This window comes from Phalacrocorax carbo, chromosome 5 (genome assembly GCF_963921805.1).
Source record: "Phalacrocorax carbo chromosome 5, bPhaCar2.1, whole genome shotgun sequence".
NCBI lineage: Eukaryota > Metazoa > Chordata > Aves > Suliformes > Phalacrocoracidae > Phalacrocorax > Phalacrocorax carbo.
In genome coordinates this window covers 25,525,381-25,539,358 of record NC_087517.1, presented here as the reverse complement: position 1 = coordinate 25,539,358, position 13,978 = coordinate 25,525,381, and the positions used below count along the sequence as shown (strand labels likewise).

Here is a 13,978-nt window from a genome sequence, read left to right as displayed (position 1 = left end):
AAGCAGAGAGCCCGGCAGGTAGGGAACCGGCCCCGAAGCGCCGCGGGCAAGTGGGGGGAAGGCCCGGGGTGGCCTCGGCTCTGCGAGGCGACGGTGCCCGCGGGGGGCTCCGCCAGGCGCAGCCTGCGCGCCCCGCCGCCACGGGCGCCATCTGCGCGCCCCCGGTTCCGCGCTGCGGAGGGGCTCCGGGGGCGTGAGCCCCGCAGCCCGGGCTGTGCCCCGCACCCTGACCCCCGCCCCGCCGCCGCCACCGGCACGGCCCCTCCCGCAGCCCCCGGCCCCCCAGAGCAGGCGAGGGCTGCCCAAGGGGCTTCCACACCGCAGCCCAGCCTGCCCTTCCTGAAAAGCAAAAGACCAAAGCCAGGCAGATAAGATGAAACTCGCTCCTTCCCTCCCCCCGCCTTCTTCCTTTTTTTCTTTTTCTTTGTACAATGTGGTATTTTTTGCCTTGGTGCTCGCTCGCAAACCACCTCAAACGCCACACATTGCTCCCAGCAGATAGACTCTCTCAAGGTACCACTAGGAATCAAGGCACAGAACCACCATTCCCTGCCTTTGTCGGTAACTTTCGAGCCTTCTCCATTCTGCTGCAACACATGAACAACCTCCTAAAAATGATGCCTGCGCAGTTAAAATGGCTCCTGTGTCACTTACCACCCTGAGCTTGCAGCAAAGCAGGGCAGGGATCCGTTTGCATTGTGTCCCAGGTTTCTGAACGCCTATCTCATCAGGAGAGATGGCTCTGGGAACCTATGGAACCTTCGTTTTCTTTACCGTTCAAACAACTCATTACGCCTCAGCCAGAATCATTCACCTTCCTTTCGATGCAGCCAGCCGAGCATCAATTAAATTTTGGTGCAGGAGCCACCCGCTTTCAACTAATTCAAGTTCAAAGACATGGCGACGATTTGTTAATACGAAAACAGTCCTTTTAGGAATCAGTCCCTTAAAAAGAGATCTAATTTGGGGAATGCGCGCCCAATATCGCAGCAGAGACCTCGCTGGAATAAGGCAGAGCTGGGGGTCCCCGCCTGCCAGAGCATTTTCACCCTGGGGTCGGTTCCCAGCCCAGCCCTAAGCACAACATATTTCCCCCCCGCCTTTTTTTTTGGTTGAGTTTTTTTTTTTTGCCTTACTCAGATTAAATATCATCGACACATAAATGCACATCATGTAGACAGTCAGGCGAATACTTTACCGTTAGGCGTCTTGAAACATCTGCAACCGTTGCCTGGAATTACCAAGTATTCGGGTCCAAGTGACATTTCCAAAAGCCCTCCGTGGAAATTAAGGCGACTTGCATAACGTTCGGGTTTTAAAATGTACCCAGTCCGGCTGGAGAAGATGCGGTATTTTTGTGCCACCCAAGATAAGACACTAACTTGACCTTAACTTTGTTATGGCGCCCCTAGTATCTGGAGAACGTGAACAGACACTGTCTGGCAGCTCTCGTAAAAACCGACTGGAGAAGAGATTCTGAGTCATTTCATTTATTGCCACTACAGTTCTGCAAGAAAGCTTTTCCTCCCTGCCAAACTTTAATTATTTATGCTCTTTTAGGAAGCACAAAGGCATCCAGAGCCATTCCCAACAAGCCGAGTTGCGCTTGCAGCCTTATCAAACGAGGAGGAATGAAGAGCCCCCTCGGAAGGGTTTTATCAGGTTTAGGCTGCGGTCGGAATGCGAAGATGTTTATGTTGGAGTAAATAAAGGGATGGATGGTCGCCTGCATACTGCGGGGGGACGCGGGGGTGGGCGCAGCGAGCGGGTGCCCGCTGCTCCACCCCGCACCGCATGCACCCACAAAGCCGGGGCAGGGGGCGAAATACAGCTGGAAGGATACCCGAAATAATCCAGGCGGAGGGCGTGGGGTACATCCAGCTCACTCGGGTGCATCTCCTGCATGCCCGCCCGCCGTGCCGCACACGCGTGTGCACACATGTGCCCACGGGGCGGCTCAGGCGGGTGTGCGCCGGCAAAGCCGCCCAGGCAGGGCGCGCCCCGTGTCTGCAGCTCTGCCACATGCGTGTGTGCCTCCCCACACGCCCGGAGCGGCTGTCGTCGCCCTTAGCTGCTTCAGAGAAACAGCTGAAACCTGGAGTATGGGCACGCGTGAAATCATGCACCATTTTCTCCCGCCTGTGTGTCTATGCGCAGTGTGCGCCCGCGAATATGTACGTCTGTGGCTGCGCACACATGGTTACACGCAACGGGCACGGGTGAAGTGAGCGCACCTATGCATGTACAGGCACATACACACATACATGATACGCGTGCTTCTGCATCACATCGCATTTTAGATCCTGCCTCCTCTGTGTTTTCCCGTTTCCTGGGCGGTTTAGACTAGAAGCTTTACAATAAGCCATTGTCGTGCAGCAGATAGGTTTATTAAATAATATATCGCCTTTCTCATCTTTTCCCCCGAGGTTCCTCTTCGGATTTCGCATCACCCATGTAATAAAGGGACTGGTTGTACTGGGGCGGGCTAGGATGGGGAAGGGCGGCATAAAGGGTCCATTTCTCATGGACTGCAGCCGGCTGAATAGTATTCCAGGAGGGAATAAGAAAAGGGGCTTTATCTGGTTTTTGCCTTTCTCCTGTCTCACATCATTGGGGTTGCTTCTAGTTTTTTTAATTAGGGAAACGCCACTGACTGAAGAGACTTTTATTGTCCGCAATGCGCCAGTGCCCAGCGCAGGGGCTGAAAGCCTCGAGGTTTTGGAGGGACCCAGGGGTGGTGCCTCTGGCTGTAGGTGGCGAGGTGAGCATCCCCTGCCCCCGGGGTGCGCATCCCCTGCCCTCGGGGCCTCTCTCCCGGCGTTCCTTCCCCCCGCTTTTCCTCTGGCAGTCACCCCGCCGTGAGCAAGGAAGGGTTTTGTCTACAGTGGGTAGTGCGGTGAGGGTGGCCATTCTGGACGGCGAGAGAGGCGCCTCCAAGCCGGGCTGGTTTTCCTGCTCCCTCCCAAAACACCACCCAAGCGTTACCTTTGGGGGTCTCTGGAATGCTTTCGGGAATATGGCTGCATTTCTGCCCTCCTGGAAATCCGGTATTTACCTCCCAAAATCATCTGGACCACTGTGCCCTTGCGAGCAGTACTTGCAAGCGAAAGAGTGGGTAGGAGCAAAGCTCAAATATGCCTCTTTATGAAATAATGAGTTTATTGCCTTCGGGAAGGCAATAGCCGCGTGTAAATAGGTAGCTGCTTTGTGCCGGTCCTTATGGTTGTTTAGCCTTGCTGCGTACGCCCCGAACAACCATATCCGAGCCTACCATATATATACCAGAGAATAACGCAGGCTCCGCCAGCGTAATTATTATTACTGTGGGGAGAAGCAACCCAAGGTTTTGCGTGTGGAAACGCCTCTTCATTAGAAACAGGTTTAGGTGGAAATCGCAGCCAAAAGGCGTTTTAATCCTGACCTAAAGTTCCGTGAGATTTTATTGTTACTATTGTTACTATTGTTATTATTATTATTATTTTCTGAGGTATCAGACCAAGGCAATATCTAGCATTTCCCCTGGCTCTGCAGCTCCGGCCAGCCTGACTGCTCTGGTGCTGCAGAGGCTGGAGGCTCCCGGCAGAGAAAGCCTGTCAGCAAGATGCGGGGAAAATCGATTTCATTCTCGTCCTAACGCAATAATCAAACAGCTTGGGCAATGCTCCCAGCCCCTCTGGTTGGGTTTTCCTCTGAGGTTTATATCTGGGCAAAAACCCGAAAGCGTTCCCCCCTTTCCCTCGTAAAAAGCTCTGCGGAAACGGCCACAGGGCCGGGCTCAGAAAATAATCAAACCCACCAAAACCTCCGGGCTCTCCCCTCTCCTGCGCCTGCAGCACCCCGGGGCGAGAGAGGAGCTCCGACTCCCCCCAGCCGGGGCCGCTCTCCTCCGCCCGCTCGCTCGGGGCAGCGCTTGGACAAGGCCAAAGTCAGCGGCGCGGGAAGGGCAGGGCCCGGCCCGGCCACCTGGGGCGGCACCGCCGCCGGCGGCGCCTCCGCGGCCGCGGGACCCCGCGCAGACCCTGGACCCGGCCGGCGGGCAGGGGGACGGAGGGGCGCTTCTCCCGAGGGCGGGGGGGACCCCTCTGCGCCCGGGGAGAGAGCAGAGCAGCCCAGCCCGCGCCCCGGGGGCGGCGGCTCCCCCGGCGGGCAGAGGGGGCTCCCCTCCGCCCGCGCCCCAGCCGTCGGGGCGGGCGGCAGCCAGCGGAGCAGCTGGAGAGGCGGCCGCGCAGCCGGCGCGCAAGTTACGCCGGGGCCTTGCGCGGGTGTCACGTGCCTTCTCCGCCGGTCTGGGGCCGGAGCTGCAGCTCCGAGCAGGGGGTGGGAAAAGAGAAGGAAAAAAAAAAAAAAAGGAGGAGAAGAAGAAGAAAGCAAAAGGTTTATTTGTTAACCACTTTCCCCGGTCGCTGCTCGAGCAGGTTACTCCAAACCACAAAACAAGCCGGCGCCGCAGGCTCGCCCTGGTGTGCAGGGCAGCAGATGAAGGGAGCAGCCGGGACTCAGAGAGCTGACGGCTTTACTAGGCGTTATTCCTTTATTTTGCTGCAAAATGGTGTTTACATACAGATAAAATAAATCGATTTTAGTTTCAGGACCGCTCGTTCTCCAGGGAAAGAGAGGGTAGGAAGCAGGAGAAAAATCTATATAAAAGGAGAAAGAAAGGTAAAAAGCTGATAATACAGGTTTCCGTGCTGGTCTGGCTTGTCTTCTTCATTTCGGCTAAGAACTCAGCGTCTGCCAATTTTACGCAGGGATCCTACGCGTTTCGAGAACTGGTTTAAATGGTAAAAAACCCCACGCTCCCCGCGTTTCACTCGCAAATACGCTCTACTCTAGGGGTGAACACTCCGGGCACAAGTTCATGCAGGAACGGGCGGGCTCTGCTCTAGTACATAGAAAGCGCCTGCTCACGCATTACTACTCTTTTCTTTTTCATCCGCCGGTTCTGAAACCAAATTTTAACTTGCTGATCGCTTAAATTCAGTCTGTTTGATAGTTCTTTCCTCTTCTGTCGGTTAATAAACTCATTGAGGAGAAACTCGTTTTCCAATTCAGCAATTTGTTGTTTTGTGTAAGGTTTCCGTTTCTTTCTTGATCTCCCCTGGGTGGGGCACCAAGGCAAACCTACAACAAACACGTCGATAATTTAGTGGATCAGGTCTGGGCATTAAAGAGAATATGCAAAGAACCCGCAAGACAACAGGGCTAAACTGGCTCGGCAAACCTGGCAAAGCACATCTGACAGCACGGTTTCTATCTACCTCCGAGTCGGATTAAGCGATTATCGCTCTGAATGGGTTACAGGGGGTTACAAAGCAATTACAGGCATCTCTTAGAAAGCAAGTATCGCTAGGTCGCCTCTAACTAAAGCGAGATATTTAAGGCATACCATCCTGCACTGAAGGTCTGAGGCATGACTGGACTGCTGCGGGCTGAACTGTCAGGTTCAAGTTGACGGAATTCTTGATGTCCTCCTTTAAGCTGGAAGTGCAGGAATTCACTTCAAAAAGAGCAGCCGAGCCATGCAAACTTCTCTGCAGGCTCGAGTGGTCATACTTTACGGGCTTTAAGTTGGCTGCGTGAGTAACAGTTGGGTCATTTGCAAAAGATTGCCTCTGCCTGCATCTCTCCTCTTGTTTGGAGCTCGCATCGTGGGCGTAATATTTATTGTTGTCTTCCAGGCACTCTTTGTTGCCGTTGGAGCTGATGTTGATTGGAACGGAGCCGGGGAGGTAAGGCTGCGCCGCGCCGCTGAACGCGTGGCTCTGCGGCTGGGCTGCGCACGAACTTGAGCAAGTCCACGGGATCGAGCTCCGAGGGTAGGAAATGGTGGGCAGAGCCGCCAATTGACTGCCATTAGCCCGCAAATTAGGAAAATAAAAGGAATCTGGAGATTGCAAATTCAAGAGAGAACCAACGTAGCCAGATCTGTAGAGACTGCGATCACACATTTCCAACAAAGGACTTCAGCTGTTCTTACAGCAGTATTTAGTTACAACAGGGAATAAGCGGAAAGCCTGAAACGATTGGACGAAACTTTGCAGACAGGTTCTTCAAAGCCGGTAATTTCAGCACCGCCTCCAGCCACTGAGCCACAGAGTTTCCCCCCCCCTTTTTTTTTTCTCCCCTTCTCTCTTTTTTTCCCCCCTTTTAAAAAGTCTTATGATAACACTTGAAATATGAAAATACCGAGCTTGCAAGGGGGAGGGGAAAACATGGTCTCCGCTTCTATAAAAGTGGCCGGGGCTGGCTGGTAAAGCTGCGGCGCGGCCGGAAGGATGAGGGGAAAATAAACATTTGCGGAGTTGCCGAGGGAACGCGGCGGCCCCGGGCGCAGCCCGCGGCCCGGCGGTACCCCTCGGCCGCAGCACCCCCAGGGCCAGCCGCCCGGCGCCGGGCTGCGGCCGGGCCAAAGCTGTGCCCGCGATAAGAGTGTGCGCCGCGGGGTGGGAATAAAGCCGCGATGGCTCCTTCCCACGGGGAAGAAGGAAAGGTGCCTATTCAGGGCACACGTATGGGTTTCTGCCCCTGTACAGACGAGTACACCTGGTGCGCGCAGAACACGTATTTTGTCTGCCTTATATATGCGCGTTTGTTTTAATTGCGAGCAACATGATATGCATCTGCATATGCTTGCAATTTAAATCTTAATTGATCGGATATTACCAGGATCGTCACGCTGGCACACTAATGACAAGTATTCTCGTAGGTCCGCACGTCTGCCGTTTTTACCCCTTTTACATTTCATCTTCACTCCGAAGCCAAGACAAGCTTTTAAACAACGCTTCTAAAACTTGGGCTTTATTTTCTCTTTAAAATACAATCAAGCAAACATCAAGAAAGCGCGAACAACACGGAATTACTTAAGCAACCAGCGGAGATTATAACTAAATAAATAAATAGAATCGAAAGACTGCAAGAAAGAAAATGCCCCGGTCTGCTCTGCGGCAGAGGGGCCGTGAGTGCAGCAGTGGGCAGAGGAGAGTCAGCCTCAGCTGGGTATCCCGCTGCTCCGGTCTCCCAAGTTGCATATGAGGAATTTTTCTCCATTGACAAGGAAACTATCCCTTACGGTGTTATTACAGTCTTATTTTGGGGGGTTATATATATTTTTACATTTTTGAAAAGTCAAACAAGAGCCCAGTTATCCCCCCCCTTTTTCCCGTAGCAGCGGAGTAAGTCCGAATAAAATCATATCCGAGAGCACCCTCACAGGAGCGTGCTCGAGTCCTTTCCCAAAGCGTGCGGGCCTCGAGACAGCGCACTTCCCACGGAAGCCAGCCGAGGCCCCGCGTGCTGCACCCAAAGGCACCCGCAGCGGGCCGGGGGGGTCGGGGGGACACCCCGCTGGAGCCCAGCCGAGCCTTGCGGCGGCCGCGGACACCGTGCTCCCGGCCCCGCCGTCCCACAGCCCCACGGGGGACTTCGAAGGCCCATCGGTCACCCCGACCCGGCATTCCTGTCCTCGGCCTCCCTCTTTTCCAAGAGGATCTCCCCTGGTCTGAGCGAGCCCAGCTTCAAGCAGAGCCTTAATGCCCGGCCTTGGCCACTTTCATTACCTCGGTTCAAAACTTGAACCTAGTTAACAGGTAGGGTTAATTTTTCGTGTTATTGTCCTGTTAATCATGGTTTTAATCTTGGTTTTATTTCTACGCCGAGATCAGAGGCGCTGCCCCTCTTGACATTCTCCTAATCAAATTCATCTTTCTCTTTAATGGGAAATTGGGGTAAATTCTGCAGTAATTTCATTGCCCTGGAAGAAATCTTTAAATGATTGCTCTCTCCTAGACCACACAGGAGCACACAAGCACCGCTGGAGGATATTACTGACCACTGCCTTTAATTTTTATTGTTTGAGTTATGTCTACCAATTGAAGCTCCCTGTTATTAGCTTACTTGTTTTCTGCTCTTTTCTTTTTCTCCCCGAGAGGATGGTTAAGAGTTTCTTTTCATAATCGCCTTTTACGAAAAAGCTGACTGTGATTTTCGGTTCTCTGCAGGCAAAAGGAACACTTTATGTTCAAGGACTATATTTTTGCCCACAATAAACACAAGAAGTGGAAGTGAGTTCCCCGTTGCCGGAAAGAAAGGTGACACTTCAAACTAACTTTTATGGGGTTGGAGAAAACAGAGCTTTCAATTATTGCTCGACTCATCTGTAATTGCTAATTAATACCGCGAAGAAAATATGAAAAGCAAAATGTGGAGTAGCTGGAGACATAGCTGCGGAAAAAGTGGCGTTTATGTTTCAATCTGTAGGGAAAGGAACTGACAGAAACATCGTGTTCCAGGGGCGGCCGGCCTCTGCCGCGGTGCGGGGAGCCTCGGACGGGCTGCTGCTGGTTTTTCCAGCCACAGCCGGCTTCTGGTTTGGGGGGCGGTGTTTTAATGCCGCGGTGTCCCCCTGCCTGTGTCTGTACAGGAAATATCACCGCTGGGGAAGAAAGCGACCCGGAGGGCTGCTTTCACACGCTCCTTTCCCCTCTTCTTTTTTTTTTTTTTTTTTTTTTTTGGTTTTGTTTTGTTTGTTTGTTTTTCAATAGGGAACCGGATCGGCCTGAACATCAGAGCTGACCGCACGCTATAATTTCACTGGCATATTCTTCCAGTTTACAGACGAGGGTTGCTCTGTGTGTGACCGAGTAGTCTCCCTCTCTCATTTATCACTCGGAAACGCGCCTCCAGAAAGGAGGCGAAGGCTTCCCAGGCCTATGCCGGGGGTTGTCCAGGAGATGGCAGGATTGCCTCAGACATGGCTGGGAAATCGCGCTGCCTGACAGGAGCCAAGCTCCATGGTAGCTGCCGGCCGGCCGGCCTGCAGTACATCACCGTCCCACTGCGCATTTGCACTTCACTCTGTCCAGGTACATATTAATTATCTTAATTATCTGTAATAACGCACGCTGCATTTCAGGCGAATGATTATCCCCTTTGATCGCGGACGGCTCTGACGGGCTGCGGCCGGGGCTGCGCGGCGGCGGCCCGGCTCCGCGTCCGCGGCTGGCCGGCCTGGGAAAAGCCCAGCCTACGGGCACCAGGGTTTTGTATAAGGCTCGCCAGTACCCCAGCTGCAGGCTTTGAAAACCTTTTTTATCTGCAGTGGTAGGTGGACTGGCCGATGCGCCCCGGCCCGCGGCCCTGGCCGCGCCTTCCTCCGGGGAGTTGCTGCTGGTTCCTTAATGTTTCTCTACGTTGTTACGAAATTAAAAGGCGACTCCTCTGCATCTGGTACCGATTTGCCAGCCAGTTCGGTTTTCCTCCTGCCCTGGGAAGGGAGCTTTGTCCGTGGCAAAGCTGCGTCTTCTGAGAGGCCGGAGACCGGCGAAGCCAAAGGTTAAGCCTGGAAGGAGGAAGGGAAGAGCCCGCGACGGCTCCGCCGCCGGGGAACACACGGCTCCGGCACGGCCGGCCCCGCCCGCGGGGAGCGGCGTTGGAAGAACAACTTCTCCGCAATTAATAGGACCGAAGTATGTGTGGTTGGGGGGTGGGGGTGGGTGGGAGTAAGAAGAATTTAAAACATTCCGAGAAAACAAGGCTGCATCAGCAGAGAGGGCTGCTCCAGGTACTGAAGTGATGTGCCCCACAAGTCTCCTCCAAGAACCAAACAGAAATGCACTTTGCGATAAAATCCGAGATGCTCCCAAACGGGCTTTTTTCGTCCGTTCAGGGAAAATAAACGCCTCAAAAGCCGTGAACGTGCAAGCGGAAGAGAAAGGGGAAGGAAGAGGGCGGAGGAGGCGGAAGATAAGCCCCGCGGGAGGCAGCCGGTTGCGGGGGGAGCGGGGCGACGCCGCCCCGGGCCGTCCGTCCCCGCCGCCGCGGAGCCTCGCCGGGACCGGGCCGGCTTGGCCCGGGGGAAGAACCGGCCTCGTCCGCCGGGCACCGGGCAAGCAGAGCCGGGCTCGAGGGGGAGAGGGCAAAGACGGCCTCTCCCCTGCCTCCCACCCCGGGTATTTCTCAGCGGCAGCATTTCTTTCTCCCCAAAATCCCTTCCCCAGCGGCAAGGCGCTCTTTGATACGCCTTTCCCTCCGTCAAGGCGCCTCGCATCGGGTCTACCTCTCCCTTCCCACGAACCACGTCCTACAAGTGGCTCAGGGAAGATCCCAGGCAAGCCTGGAGCCCGCGAACGGCCCTGCTGCAAAAAGAAGGCGAATTTCTTCCTCTCTTTATATGTATATATATCTCGAAAAGAAGTCGTTTTATTAAAGTCTGTTCAGGAACAGTTTGGCAACATCATTAACAGCTTTGGAATTTCAGCCCATATTTCCAACACAAAGTAAAAGCAGACTTTAAGACAATAAAAGAAAAAGATATGGTTTATGGAGAAATAGTCTTACCGTATGTCTTACCCACATACACTGGTAATCAAAGTGTTTAGAGCAATAGTATATTATAATAAATAATACTAGTTCGGAACACACATTTTAATAATTAGACGAGGCACATTAACAGAGAGGATATCGCTTCTCTGTCCTAGTAGTTGACTAGCGTGTCTGGACACCCTGTGTATATCATAACATGCACACTAGTTTTAAAATAATAATAAAAAAATCGAAAAAATCCTAGCCTTTCGGCCTATATAAATTATGGCATCTTTTGAAATTACTTATTTATTGCTTCTGTCATTAACACCCGTTTATATTTGTAAATTAAAAGTTAGCGGTGAACTTCGCTTCTCTGAACAGGAGTTGTTTTGGGATTTATTTTTTTTTTTTTAAGGGCCGTGGCAGGCATAAGAAGAGCCGTGGGCTGGGCCGGACAAACAGGCTAGAGCGGGCATTTTACACGAGGTCTGCGCAGGTTTACGCGCTCCTCTGCAGCGGCAAGCCCTCCCCTGGCCGCAGGAGGGGTCGGCCCATCAGCCCGGCACTCCCCGAGGTGCCCCGACCTGCCCCCCTCGGCCGGCAGCGCCCACCCGGGCCCCAGGGGCCCCTTCCCGGGAACAGGCGGCTCCTTTTCTAACCGGGGAATATGAAATCCTGCAACTGAAAACAAAATCGAGGACAAAAAAGAAAAAAAGAAAAACCCAAACCCAAACCAAACAGCAAAACCAATCCCAAAACCCCAAACCTGCGGAAGCGGGGAGCGCGCAGGGACATGCCTGGGGCTTTGATGTGCGCCCCGCAGCAGCTCGGAGAGATTCTCCCTCCTTCGAAAAAGCTATTTTAAAAATCCGGCTGCAGACGTTACCGCTCCGCGCGATTCGCAATTCTCTCCGGGTCCCGGTGGGCTCGGCGGGTTTTGGCAGCAGCCGGGTGCTGCCACGGGTCTACACTCCGGCTTTCTTGCATTTTCCGATTGTTTTTTGTTTGGGGTTTTTTCCCTCACTCGGCGTGTTTTGAAGTTTACGATACCAAATCAAAACTGACACTTTTTGGCACTGGCTGTTGTTGAGATAAAAAAATTACAGAACACCCCCCCCCCCCGAGTTAAGCATTTAAGAAAGTTATAACTGCAACCGTTCAACATATTAAATTCGTTTATACTGGCCTAGAGGGAAGAACAAAAAATATAATTAATATTAATATTATTATTATTTTCAAAAGTAAGAAACAGAACTATAATTCAAGATTTGTCAGCGCTCCCTTCTACTGAGAGAAAAACGCTGACTTGCATGGAAAACAATTCCCGAAATTTCGCCACCGCTGGAAGGAGAAAAAAAATTAAATATTTTTTCAAGTCTTTCCAAAAGTCTTTAGCTGGTCGTAAATTGAGTTTATATATCCATCACTGTCCGCAACTAATAGATCAAGATACATTGTCTTTCAGTTTGGAGACTATTTTCTTATCCTTCACCCTCCTGTTCTGAAACCAAATGGTAACTTGTCTCTCAGACAGGTTTGTGGCTGCGGATATCCTTCGCCTCTTGTCCTTGTTAATGAACTTGTTAATGGCATATTCATTCTCGAGTTCTTTAAGCTGGAGTTTTGTGTACGGCACTCGCTTCTTTCTCCCACGCCGGTAGACACACATATCGGGCTGGTTTAGTGCAACGTCCCCTATTGTAAAAGACATTATGTGAAAAATTAGACTTTTATTACAGGCGTTTAAAGCTTAACCGATACTCGTTGGGCACTGGTTTTCACGGGCAAATAAATAATGCCGAGTTGTTTACAGTTTATTATTATTTACACTGCCACATTATTTGCACGTTAGTAAAGCACCGAAACCTTGATGGACTGTCATCACTTTTCAGGCATGCATCGCTAGCGAGGGGGCATTGGCCGGGGGGCCGAGCGCGGGCCGGCGCTGGCAGCGCACACACAGCAAGGGCTTTGGTGTGTGCTTCCCGGGTTTGTTTGCATGTGGTTTGTGCCTCTGTGCCCTCACTACTCGCAGGCTCTTAAGTGCTCTGGGACCGGGTCAATCGCCAGCCGGAGAGGCAGAGGAGCGCAAGCCTTCGAGCCATCGTCCTGCAAATGCCGACACAAACCCGGCCGCCGCGGGAAGCGGCAGGAGAAGGAGCCCGAGGCCGGCCCGGCGCCCGCGGACGGCGCTCCGCGGCCCTGGCGCTGGCTGGCGGGGGGGCTCCGGGCTCTCTCCCGCGGGGTGGAAAGCAGAGGGTGAGGTTTCCTCGAGGGTAGGTGAGGGAGGGGGGGAAGGAAAAAGGAAAATCCACCGCCCTCCCGTCTCTCTCCGCTCTGTGCGTGTCTGTGCAGCGTGTCCACCCCGGCAGGCCGCCCCTGCAGCCCGGGGGGCGGGGGAGGGGACGGGCAGGCGGAGGAGGCGCGGGGGGGGTCCGGCTCAGACCATTTCTCTCCCTCTCGTACCTGGAAAGGACGATTTCCAAAAGTGTGAGCTCTGTGTCTGATCTTTGGCACAGTAAACCTGACTATTCCAGCCATTAGCCAGAGTCCAAGACTGATAGCCCTCCATTGATATGTATGTTTCGTGTCTCGGTTCCCCAGAGCCAAACGTTGAGACCATGTCTATGTACCCAGGAACGTGCTGGTAGGGGGTTGTATAGCCCTGGTAGAAGGACACTTCCTTCGCCCTGGAGGAGACTTCATTGGCGGGGACACTCGTGCTGGTCAGACTGGAGACGTCCATGTACTTTTCCACGGGAAAGCCGCCAATGGAGGCATGGGGGGGAGACTTCAGGGCGTTTTGCTGGATCCCAACCCCGTGGGACATCCTGCAGCTATAGTATCCATTGCCAAAGTGATACCCATAGCCGAGCGCGGGGGCGGTGGCCGGCGCGGCGGAGCCCGGGCAGTCCTTGGCCGGGGGGTCGGGCCTCGCCGCCGCCCCCGAGCGCTCCCCGCCGCCGGCGTAGGCGAACCCCGAGGCGGCGGCGGCGGCAGCGGCGGCGGCGGCCGCTCGGCCCGTATGCGCCGCCCCGAAAACGGGCGAGGAGAGAAAATTACGGCACTGCCCGGGGGCGCCGCCGCCGCCGCCGCCGCCGCCGCTGCTGTCGCCGCGCAGTCCGTCCATCTCCCAGCTCGCTGCTTTGCTCATGGCCTTGCACATCGCGGGCGGCGGCGGCGGCGGCTCGGTCCCCGGCCGGGCATGATGCAAAACGGTTATTTGCCTCCAACAGGTTGGATCCTGGCGGTACGTTTATAAAAACGAAGTCCAGGTTGGGAGGGGGGACGGGGGTGGGGGCGGCCGGTTCCAGATTAGTTTGCCGCAGCCCGGGGGGCTGCTCATAGGCTGCCGTCGAAACATGTGACCCTCCCGCTGCCCGCACTGCCCCTTTCGCCTCGCAGCCCCCCGGTCCGCACCGACGGCGCCCCCCCTTCCTCCCCTTCCCTTTCCTTCCCACCCCCGCCCCGCCGCCGCGCTCCCGCCCCGGCGCGGCCCCGGCGCTGGGAGGGGTTGGGTGGGAAGGCGGTGGTGATGCCCCTCCGGGCCAGCCTGGCCCCCGCCGCTTTCGTGCCCCCCCCTCCGCCTTCCTCCTGCCCGCAGCTTCAAAAGGGCCAGCGCTGGCCCTTTTTGAAGCTGCGGGCGGGGGTCTGACCGGATCCCCTCCGAGACCTT

The 13,978-nt window shown here is 54.4% G+C and overlaps 3 protein-coding genes across 3 annotated transcripts in view; all 3 read right to left on the bottom strand.

The window, feature by feature from the left end:
* Positions 1–13,485, bottom strand: part of MTX2 (metaxin 2) — a 131,903-nt gene extending 118,418 nt beyond the window's left edge. The window contains exon 1 of the mRNA XM_064451681.1: positions 13,469–13,485. The gene's annotated coding sequence lies outside the window, so the exon portion shown is untranslated. The remainder of the gene's footprint in view (positions 1–13,468) is intronic.
* On the bottom strand, positions 4,468–5,948 carry HOXD12 (homeobox D12). Its single transcript, XM_009501358.2, has 2 exons — positions 5,387–5,948; positions 4,468–5,121 (listed from the first exon to the last, which is right to left on the bottom strand). Exons 1-2 carry the CDS (start codon positions 5,946–5,948, stop codon positions 4,883–4,885), a joined length of 801 nt encoding a protein of 266 aa, XP_009499653.2. The 3' UTR covers positions 4,468–4,882.
* HOXD13 (homeobox D13) lies at positions 11,747–13,468 on the bottom strand. The gene is made up of 2 exons (XM_064451679.1): positions 12,769–13,468; positions 11,747–11,997 (listed from the first exon to the last, which is right to left on the bottom strand). Exons 1-2 carry the CDS (start codon positions 13,466–13,468, stop codon positions 11,747–11,749), a joined length of 951 nt encoding a protein of 316 aa, XP_064307749.1.
* Positions 13,486–13,978: the final 493 nt, after the last annotated feature.

What these genes read in the sequence shown, in the direction of transcription:
- HOXD12 (XM_009501358.2), bottom strand. Translation starts at nt 5,948, where the DNA reads ATGTGTGATCGCAGTCTCTACAGATCTGGCTACGTTGGTTCTCTCTTG. An exon ending in CAGACCTTCAGTGCAGGATG is followed by an intron (nt 5,122 to 5,386) that starts GTATGCCTTAAA and finishes TGTTTGTTGTAG; the next exon opens with GTTTGCCTTGGTGCCCCACC.
- HOXD13 (XM_064451679.1), bottom strand. Translation starts at nt 13,468, where the DNA reads ATGTGCAAGGCCATGAGCAAAGCAGCGAGCTGGGAGATGGACGGACTG. An exon ending in TTGGAAATCGTCCTTTCCAG is followed by an intron (nt 11,998 to 12,768) that starts GTACGAGAGGGA and finishes CTTTTACAATAG; the next exon opens with GGGACGTTGCACTAAACCAG.